Consider the following 10876-nt stretch of genomic DNA (forward strand, 5'->3'; position numbering starts at 1 on the left):
GCTCTCACTTTCTCTGTTTGTTGTGGATGGTACGCCGGGCTTTTGGACTTTATATGCCTTTAGTCCTGTAGAGAATTCTATTGCGTACACAATGATTCCAAATTGAAAAACCTTGGACGAGAAATGAGGTGACAAAGTTGAAAAGAGTACTGTATACACTTTTCAGAATTACCGTGTGCTCCTGTGAAACGATGAACCCCACCTGGGGTAGTGCGGGTCTCGTGCGCACGGTGAACGAAAGTGTTAACTATGCCATAAAGTGAAGGCAATTACTAGAAAAAAAAAATGACCTGAGAGTCGATACAATCCCAATATTAACACCGGAAGCTCACGTTAGGAGGATAACATCAGCAGCATTAGGAAGTTACCAAACATAAAAATGTCATTTAAGAACGTAAACAAGGTTTTCAAGTCCATACACTACCTATGTGAGCCTTACTTGAGTATGCAGCACCAACATGGAACCCACACACTCATCCCTCCAGTAGTGAGTCTGCTGTATACCTGACCCATCCCTCCAGTACTGGGTCTGCTGTATACCTGACCCATCCCTCCAGGACTGTGTCTGCTGTATACCTGTGACCCATCCCTCCAGGACTGTATACCTGACCCATCCCTCCAGTACTGGGTCTGATGTATACCTGACCCATCCCTCCAGGACTGTGTCTGCTGTATACCTGACCCATCCCTCCAGGACTGTGTCTGCTGTATACCTGTGACCCATCCCTCCAGGACTGTATACCTGACCCATCCCTCCAGTACTGGGTCTGCTGTATACCTGACCCATCCCTCCAGGACTGTGTCTGCTGTATACCTGACCCATCCCTCCAGTACTGGGTCTGCTGTATACCTGACCCATCCCTCCAGGACTGTGTCTGCTGTATACCTGACCCATCCCTCCAGGACTGTGTCTGCTGTATACCTGACCCATCCCTTCAGTATTGTGTCTGCTGTATACCTAACCCATCCCTCCAGTATTGTGTCTGCTGTATACCTAACCCATCCCTCCAGTATTGTGTCTGCTGTATACCTGACCCATCCCTCCAGTACTGTGTCTGCTGTATACCTGACCCATCCCTTCAGTAGTGTGTCTGCTGTATACCTGACCCATCCCTCCAGTAGTGTGTCTGCTGTATACCTGACCCATCCCTCCAGTAGTGTGTCTGCTGTATACCTGACCCATCCCTCCAGTAGTGTGTCTGCTGTATACCTGACCCATCCCTCCAGTACTGTGTCTGCTGTATACCTGACCCATCCCTCCAGTAGTGTGTCTGCTGTATACCTAACCCATCCCTCCAGTAGTGTGTCTGCTGTATACCTGACCCATCCCTCCAGTAGTGTGTCTGCTGTATGCCTGACCCATCCCTCCAGTACTGTGTCTGCTGTATACCTGACCCATCCCTCCAGGACTGTGTCTGCTGTATACCTGACCCATCCCTCCAGGACTGTGTCTGCTGTATACCTGACCCATCCCTCCAGTACTGTGTCTGCTGTATACCTGACCCATCCCTCCAGTAGTGTGTCTGCTGTATACCTAACCCATCCCTCCAGTAGTGTGTCTGCTGTATACCTGACCCATCCCTCCAGGACTGTGTCTGCTGTATACCTGACCCATCCCTCCAGGACTGTGTCTGCTGTATACCTGACCCATCCCTCCAGGACTGTGCAGCTAACTCACCTTTATCTGCTCTTTTCCTTGTCTACTGATCTTTTACATTTACAAATTGTGTAATATGATTGATTGTGTAATTTTGTGTTAAAGGATATAATTTTGGGTTAATTGAGTCAGAATGTTAATCCAGTGGTTGATGGCACTGCAGATATTATGCAACAGTTCGATCATCCGCACATCATCAAGCTCATCGGCATCTGCTCGGGGTGGCCATTTTGGATCGTGATGGAGCTTGCAAGATTCGGGGAGATGAGAGCCTATCTTCAGAACAACAAGGACCGTCTCAACCTGGCCACTCTAGTCCTCTACGCCTTCCAGCTCTCCACAGCTCTCTCCTACCTGGAGAGCAAGAAGTTTGTTCATAGGTACACACTTATAACAATAATACACCTTTGACGAGTGTGCATTCTCTCTACGTGATAGTCACCTATTTTTGTGAACGTGATAGATATATAGCAGTGTCAAGTTGGCCAGAGGATTTAGTTTAGGCAGCAGAGATATCACCTGTGTTAGTTTAGGGAGCACAGATATCAGCTGTGTTAGTTTAGGGAGCACAGATATCAACTGTGTTAGTTTAGGGAGCAGAGATATCAGCTGTGTTAGTTTAGGGAGCAGAGATATCAGCTGTGTTAGTTTAGGGAGCACAGATATCAGCTGTGTTAGTTTAGGGAGCACAGATATCAGCTGTGTTAGTTTAGGGAGGGAAGAACAGGTGTGTTAGTTTAGGGAGGGAAGAACAGGTGTGTTAGTTTAGGGAGGGAAGAACAGGTGTGTTAGTTTAGGGAGGGAAGAACAGGTGTGTTAGTTTAGGGAGGGAAGAACAGGTGTGTTAGTTTAGGGAGGGAAGAACAGGTGTGTTAGTTTAGGGAGGGAAGAACAGGTGTGTTAGTTTAGGGAGGGAAGAACAGGTGTGTTAGTTTAGGGAGGGAAGAACAGGTGTGTTAGTTTAGGGAGGGAAGAACAGGTGTGTTAGTTTAGGGAGGGAAGAACAGGTGTGTTAGTTTAGGGAGGGAAGAACAGGTGTGTTAGTTTAGGGAGGGAAGAACAGGTGTGTTAGTTTAGGGAGGGAAGAACAGGTGTGTTAGTTTAGGGAGGGAAGAACAGGTGTGTTAGTTTAGGGAGGGAAGAACAGGTGTGTTAGTTTAGGGAGGGAAGAACAGGTGTGTTAGTTTAGGGAGGGAAGAACAGGTGTGTTAGTTTAGGGAGGGAAGAACAGGTGTGTTAGTTTAGGGAGGGAAGAACAGGTGTGTTAGTTTAGGGAGGGAAGAACAGGTGTGTTAGTTTAGGGAGGGAAGAACAGGTGTGTTAGTTTAGGGAGGGAAGAACAGGTGTGTTAGTTTAGGGAGGGAAGAACAGGTGTGTTAGTTTAGGGAGGGAAGAACAGCTGTGTTAGTTTAGGGAGGGAAGAACAGGTGTGTTAGTTTAGGGAGGGAAGAACACGTGTGTTAGTTTAGGGAGGGAAGAACAGGTGTGTTAGTTTAGGGAGGGAAGAACAGGTGTGTTAGTTTAGGGAGGGAAGAACAGGTGTGTTAGTTTAGAGAGGGAAGAACAGGTGTGTTAGTTTAGGGAGGGAAGAACAGGTGTGTTAGTTTAGGGAGGGAAGAACAGGTGTGTTAGTTTAGGGAGGGAAGAACAGGTGTGTTAGTTTAGGGAGGGAAGAACAGGTGTGTTAGTTTAGGGAGGGAAGAACAGCTGTGTTAGTTTAGGGAGGGAAGAACAGGTGTGTTAGTTTAGGGAGGGAAGAACAGGTGTGTTAGTTTAGGGAAGGAAGAACAGGTGTATTAGTTTAGGGAGCAGATTTACAGCTGTATTGAGTCTTGTCAACAATTTGATATCTTTGGAAAGCTGTCATAGTGACAATATACAAAGTATATGAATACTGTACATGTTACCAGAATGTGAATGTTATCTTATTCAATGTACTCGAGTGTTTGAGACAATGCAGTTGCCTTGTCTCTAGATGCTGCAGTCATCTGCCACTTGCAGTACTGTTTTAAGCTGGCAGACTTTGGCTTGTGTTGTTACCTGCATAAAAACTGCAACTATAATGCCTTGTCTAACTTGTTCTTGTACTTAGGGACATTGCTGCAAGGAACGTTTTGGTATATTCCCACGACTGTGTCAAGTTGGCAGACTTTGGGTTGTCGCGGTGGGTGGAGGAACAGAGCTATTATAAGGCCAGCAAGGGCAAGCTTCCCATCAAGTGGATGGCTCCTGAGAGCATCAACTTTAGAAGATTTACTAGTGCCAGTGATGTCTGGATGTTTGGTAAGTTATTAGTGATGTCTGGAGGTTTTGAAAGTTTATATTTATTCAGTATATTAATTCAATGAACTTGTATTATTGTGTGTTAATGATAATTTGTTGTTCAACTTGTATTATTGTTCAGGTGTATGTATGTGGGAGATATTGATGCTGGGGGTTAAGCCATTTCAAGGGATCAAGAACAATGACGTAATTAAAAGAATTGACAACGGAGAGCGCTTGGCTCTGCCTCAGAACTGTCCGCCACGTCTCTACTCACTCATGTCCCTCTGCTGGACCTACGAGCCCTCAAAACGCCCCTCCTTCAAGGAAATTAAGGAAGTGTTAAGGTGAGTGGCTCTTCATGACATAAATTGTCCAGTAACCATCAGCTGATGATGTTGCATTTATGAATAAGTCTTTCCTTTCAGTGGCCGAGTCTTGTGTATGTGAATGAGAGTTCTGCCGAGGCCGACTTGAAGACTTTTGTTTTTGCTTATTGCACTGTGTAGTTGTTGTCAACCTTGTTATCGCATCGTTAGTGCTATAAACTGCCTGATTGGTCTTTATCTTGGCAAGTGTCTCTTGTTGACGACTGTTCAACCATGTGCTGTTCTGTCACTTGTTGATGACTGTTCCAACCATGTGCTGTCCTGTCTCTTGCTGATGACTGTTCCAACCATCTGCCATTGAAGACTGTTCTTGAGAACTGTTCCAAGAGTCTGCCCGTGTAAGTGGAGACTGTTGGAAATGGTGTTGCACTTGTGGCCATTAAATCCAGTTTGTCCATATTTTGCAGGAATATTCCTGAGTGGGCCCTAAGCCTCTGGTTGGCCCAGTACGTGTTACTTGTTTCCGTCTGAGGCGGAGGATGATTATTTATGACTCATATGTTGGTTTTGATAAGGTTCAACAAATTCTTCCGTGCTGTGAAATATCAGTGAAAATCTTACTGGGTTTGTAACTGTGCATTCCCAAGCACACGCAATTAAATCGAAGAGATATAAGAAAGCTCTCGTTCCCTGTATAGGTGGTAGGCAAGTGGAATGTATTGAAGGAATAGGTTGTTGAAGCCAGTTCCATCCACAGTTTTAAAAAGAAATATAATTAAATGTTAATGTTGGGAGGGGCTATTAGCGTGCCAGGTATGAACGGCCAGGAGGCAGGGCATGAGGAGCAGGAGCTCTCTTCCCTTGTAGTCACTGACAGGTAAGACCAGGTATGGTCGGTCAGGAAGCGGGGCATGACGACCAGGAGCTCTCTTCCCTTGTAGTGACTGACAGGTAAGACCAGGTATGGTCGGTCAGGAAGCGGGGCATGACGACCAGGAGCTCTCTTCCCTTGTAGTGACTGACAGGTAAGCACATGGATATCCAAGCCTGATGCAATGTAAGTGCTCTTCTGTTCTTATGTTGTTGCTTTTCATTAAAATGAGTGGTTCAGAGTTGGTTGAATTCTTGTACTTCAAGCCTGGCCTCGGGCCGGGCTTGGGGAGTAGAAGAACTCCCAGAACCCCATCAACCAGGTATCAACCAGGTATGTACCGACTGACGGTTCTTAATATTCCAGCTGCTGCGTTGTGATCACTTTACATCTTCTGCATTGCTCTAGCTCTAATAATTTTCTTAATCTGTGCTAGACTTTATGGTAAGTAAATGTCTACATTCGTCCACTTAGTTGCAAGTTTTGCAGCTTCATCTGCCAAAAATGCTTAACTTCTTAGTATTGCTACATGACTTGGCAACCAATTGATAAGTATCCAAAACCCTTGACTTTAAGTTGTTGTTATTACTTTACACCGCCGGTATGAGCACTTTTGTGCACTGACTACATGCCGCTCTTTGTGAAGAAGTGCTTCCTATTGTCCTTCTCAGTCACTGGAATCATGTCTTCAGAACATTATAGTTAATGTTATACTCTTTAGCAAGTGGTGTATGTTATGTGTGCTTACTTATCAATGTCTACAGGGAACAAGCTCTGGCTCTTGGGCTCTGCCCCATGAAGACAGGTGAAGTTGTGTATATTTTGTGATGCCACCCATGTTGGTGACCCGCCACCCATGTTGGTGACCCACCACCCATGTTGGTGACCCACCACCCATGTTGGTGACCCGCCACCCATGTTGGTGACCCACCACCCATGTTGGTGACCCATCACCCATGTTGGTGGCCCACCACCCATGTTGGTGACCCACCACCCATGTTGGTGGCCCACCACCCATGTTGGTGACCCGCCACCCATGTTGGTGACCCACCACCCATGTTGGTGACCCACCACCCATGTTGGTGACCCGTCACCCATGTTGGTGGCCCACCACCCATGTTGGTGACCCACCACCCATGTTGGTGACCCATCACCCATGTTGGTGGCCCACCACCCATGTTGGTGACCCATCACCCATGTTGGTGACCCGTCACCCATGTTGGTGGCCCACCACCCATGTTGGTGACCCACCACCCATGTTGGTGACCCATCACCCATGTTGGTGTCCCACCACCCATGTTGGTGACCCATCACCCATGTTGGTGACCCACCACCCATGTTGGTGACCCATCACCCATGTTGGTGGCCCACCACCCATGTTGGTGACCCATCACCCATGTTGGTGGCCCACCACCCATGTTGGTGACCCATCACCCATGTTGGTGACCCGTCACCCATGTTGGTGGCCCACCACCCATGTTGGTGACCCACCACCCATGTTGGTGACCCATCACCCATGTTGGTGGCCCACCACCCATGTTGGTGACCCATCACCCATGTTGGTGACCCACCACCCATGTTGGTGACCCATCACCCATGTTGGTGGCCCACCACCCATGTTGGTGACCCATCACCCATGTTGGTGGCCCACCACCCATGTTGGTGACCCATCACCCATGTTGGTGGCCCACCACCCATGTTGGTGACCCATCACCCATGTTGGTGGCCCACCTCCCATGTTGGTGACCCGTCACCCATGTACGGTGTCTTTTTGGTAACATTACTTAAGTGAAGATAGTATACTTTAGGGAGGCAACTATTCCATTATTAGACCTTAATTTTATCTATATAATGTGGTAATTTGTTTTGCAGTGAGATCCTGAGGGAAGAAAGAATGCAGCAACACGAGACGATGCGGCGAGAGAATCGTCGCGTGCAGGGCATGTCTTGGGGTGAGTAGGACATGTCTTGGGGTGAGTAGGACATGTCTTGGGGTGAGTAGGACATGTCTTGGGGTGAGTAGGACATGTCTTGGGGTGAGTAGGACATGTCTTGGGGTGAGTAGGACATGTCTTGGGGTGAGTAGGACATGTCTTGGGGTGAGTAGGACATGTCTTAGGATGAGTAGTTACAACACTACACTAATGACAACTGAAGGTCAAGGAAAATGGTATCAATAGTCAAAATATGGCATAGTGGTGATTGTTGTTGCCTTGTCCTGTTCTGCTGGCCTCAGTGCCCTTTGTCCCCAGGGTACATGTCCCCTCCTTTGTCACCACTCCTGTCTTCTCCCTCCATTTTCTCCCCATATGGTGGTCTCCCCTTCCCCATGGAGAATGTCACAGCACCATAGATATTGTCATGGAACCATGGAGAATGTCATAAGGCAGAAATGATCACCACCTATAAAATTCTCAGAGGAATTAACAGGGTAGATAAAGACAAACTATTTAGTATGGGTGTTATGCGAACAAGAGGGACACAAGTAGAAATCAAATGAGCCACAGAGACATTAGAAAGAACTTTTCCAGTGTCAGAGTAGTTAACAGGTGGAATGCATTAGGCAGTGATGTGGTGGAGGCTGACTCCATACACAGTTTATAATGTAGATATGATAGAGCCCAGTAGGCTCAGGAACCTGTACACCTGTTGATTGACGGTTGAGAGGCGGGACCAAAGAGCCACAGCTCAACCCCCGCAAGCACAACTAGGTGAGTATTGGACCATAGATATTGTCACAGAATCATGGGGGAATGTGACAGGACCATGGAGAATGTGACAGAACCATGGAGAATGTGACAGGACCATGGAGAATGTGACAGGACCATGGAGAATGTGACAGGACCATGGGAGAATGTGACAGGACCATGGAGAATGTGACAGGACCATGGGGGAATGTGACAGGACCATGGAGAATGTGACAGGACCATGGGAGAATGTGATAGGACCATGGAGAATGTGACAGGACCATGGAGAATGTGACAGGACCATGGGAGAATGTGATAGGACCATGGAGAATGTGACAGGACCATGGAGAATGTGACAGGACCATGGGGGAATGTGACAGGACCATGGGGGAATGTGACAGGACCATGGAGAATGTGACAGGACCATGGGAGAATGTGATAGGACCATGGAGAATGTGACAGGACCATGGGGGAATGTGACAGGACCATGGAGAATGTGACAGGACCATGGAGAATGTAACAGGACCATGGGAGAATGTGACAGGACCATGGAGAATGTGACAGGACCATGGAGAATGTGACAGGACCATAGAGAATGTGACAGGACCATGGAGAATGTGACAGGACCATGGGGGAATGTGACAGGACCATGGAGAATGTGACAGGACCATGGAGAATGTGACAGGACCATGGGGGAATGTGACAGGACCATGGAGAATGTGACAGGACCATGGGGGAATGTGACAGGTCCATGGAGAATGTGACAGGACGATGGGGGAATGTGACAGGACCATGGGGGAATGTGACAGGACCATGGAGAATGTGACAGGACAAAGGAGAATGTGACAGGACCATGGGAGAATGTGACAACCATTTATTTTGTAATGGGACCGTGATTGGAGGAAATTAATTAGCAAATGGATTAGATGTATTGGTGGGTGAACTAGTTGAGTTTATGGGTTGATTATGGCCTGTCAATCATATTGTTTTAACATTGAAATATCTTTGTGTAGAGTTGAGTTGACCACAGGATCATAATGATACAAATATGTTGCTCAGGTTCTGATGAGCCGCCACCCAAGCCAGCTCGAGTTCCGATAATGGTTGGTGGAAGAGGACACACTTCAACACCTCCCCCTCCCTCTGGTGTTGGGTCGCCGCCTCTCTACGCCCCCTCGCAGGTCAGTAGCGGTGGTCCCACCACCTACATCGTCGCCCAGACTCCAGAAGTGCTCAGTCAGCTGTTGCGAGACGACCACAACCGGGCCGCCAATACTCCGGGCTCGTACATTTCCCCGGCCTCGGTCCTCAACACCCTGCCCGTTGACTTCGTCTCAACGCCGCGTTCCCCCCCTGCTGTCGCCGCCACGCAGTCCAACCCCCACTCCCCTTTCTCAACTCTGTCGCACCCTCAGTCATCTCATTCTGGGCCGTCTCATCACAGCAGCGGCCATTACTCTCCCCACTCTACTCTATCCGCTCCTCATTCTCCACTTGGCTCCCCCTCGGGAGCATCCACAAGACGTCGAGGCGGGCGAGGGGGCACGCTGGAGCGCGGGGCATCAGCAGCAGCGGGGGGAGGCTGGGGCGGAGCCAGTTCGGGGGGTTCCGGTTCACCGTCGCCGGTGCCTTTCTCGCCACCATCTACACTAGTCAAGGTTGGGTTGTCATAATATTGGTGGAGGCACGATGATGACGCTGATACTGCACGACCTAGAGCCACCATAGCGCCAGCATGCTCGGTGTTAGCATGGGGGAAGGGTAGGGTAGTCACGAGGCGCGAGTACCCTCTCTTCACCCACAATTCATTCTCCATATACACAGCCTAAGTTTTGCACCAGTCTTGTGTTAATTTTAAGCTAATGCAACTCAGAAGAACTACCGTAGTTACACACAGCAAACTCGGCAAGAAGTGGGCAGGAGTGAGAGAACGCTGTGGGTCTGCTAAACAATGAAGTTGTACCAGAGAAGGAAGAATTCTTTTAACTTGTTTTAACTTGTCTCTTGGTAATTTTGGCTTGGGGAAAAGAAATTTTCCATCTTTGGTAGCCTGTTAGTAGTGACAACTTTTCTACTCCAAAGTGAACCTCTTACTTGAAAATAACTATTTATTTGAGAACGTACATCTTACTTGATATTTTATGGTAACATTTGATAAGCATTATTTTCATAAAATTTTTACTTGAATAAAACTCATTCTAAGAAATATTGTGTAGTGTAAATTCTTGGATACTAAGTGGACTGGTTAAAAGGTCAGCCCCATACAGTTGTCTAAGGTGTTGTTAAAGATAATTACCGAGGAAACACAGCATGGTGCCGACCGACCAGCATGGTGCCGACCGACCAGCATGGTGCCGACCGACCAGCATGGTGCCGACCGACCAGCATGCTGCTGACCGACCAGCATGGTGCTGACCGACCAGCATGGTGCTGACCGACCAGCATGGTGCTGACCGACCAGCATGGTGCTGACCCACCAGCATGGTGCTGACCCACCAGCATGGTGCTGACCGACCAGCATGGTGCCGACCGACCAGCATGGTGCTGACCCACCAGCATGGTGCTGACCGACCAGCTGGGGTGTTGGTGTCGTTGTAGTTCCAAGCCAGCATGACTCAGATATTCTAATATTTAATGTTCTGACTACATCAGCTAAGATATTACAACATTATGCAGTTATTTTTTCTCTTTATATCCCTACAAGAAGCCACAACTGTAAGGCTTCCGTTACACCAGAAATAACAAATTTCCTTAAGTGTTATGTTGATTGTCATCTTGTGAGAACTCTTCCCGGTCTCTTGTTGATTGTCATCTTGTGAGAACTCTTCCCGGTCTCTTGTTGATTGTCATCTTGTGAGAACTCTTCCCGGTCTCTTGTTGATTGTCATCTTGTGAGAACTCTTCCCGGTCTCTTGTTGATTGTCATCTTGTGAGAACTCTTCCCGGTCTCTTGTTGATTGTCATCTTGTGAGAACTCTTCCCGGTCTCTTGTTGATTGTCATCTTGTGAGAACTCTTCCCGGTCTCTTGTTGATTGTCATCTTGTGAGAACTCTTCCCGGTCTCTTGTTG

General features: G+C 47.8%; 1 protein-coding gene and 1 long non-coding RNA gene across 6 annotated transcripts in view; both read left to right on the plus strand.

The window, feature by feature from the left end:
• Fak (protein tyrosine kinase 2 Fak) overlaps positions 1 to 10876 on the plus strand; it is a 258873-nt gene that overhangs the window by 218551 nt on the left and 29446 nt on the right. For 4 of the 5 annotated variants that reach the window (XM_069338791.1, XM_069338786.1, XM_069338789.1 and 1 more), the window contains 5 exons: positions 1821 to 2037; positions 3750 to 3940; positions 4062 to 4266; positions 6992 to 7071; positions 8866 to 8987. In XM_069338791.1, the coding sequence (XP_069194892.1) occupies positions 1821 to 2037; positions 3750 to 3940; positions 4062 to 4266; positions 6992 to 7071; positions 8866 to 8987 (815 nt within the window). Of the gene's footprint in view, positions 1 to 1820; positions 2038 to 3749; positions 3941 to 4061; positions 4267 to 6991; positions 7072 to 8865; positions 9465 to 10876 lie in introns of all 5 variants that reach the window. The other variant, XM_069338794.1, reaches the window with a different exon arrangement.
• Positions 1 to 10876, plus strand: part of LOC138372947 (uncharacterized) — a 312699-nt gene that overhangs the window by 200510 nt on the left and 101313 nt on the right. The window lies entirely within an intron of this gene.

Source organism: Procambarus clarkii, chromosome 5, assembly GCF_040958095.1.
Source record: "Procambarus clarkii isolate CNS0578487 chromosome 5, FALCON_Pclarkii_2.0, whole genome shotgun sequence".
NCBI classification, from domain to species: domain Eukaryota; kingdom Metazoa; phylum Arthropoda; class Malacostraca; order Decapoda; family Cambaridae; genus Procambarus; species Procambarus clarkii.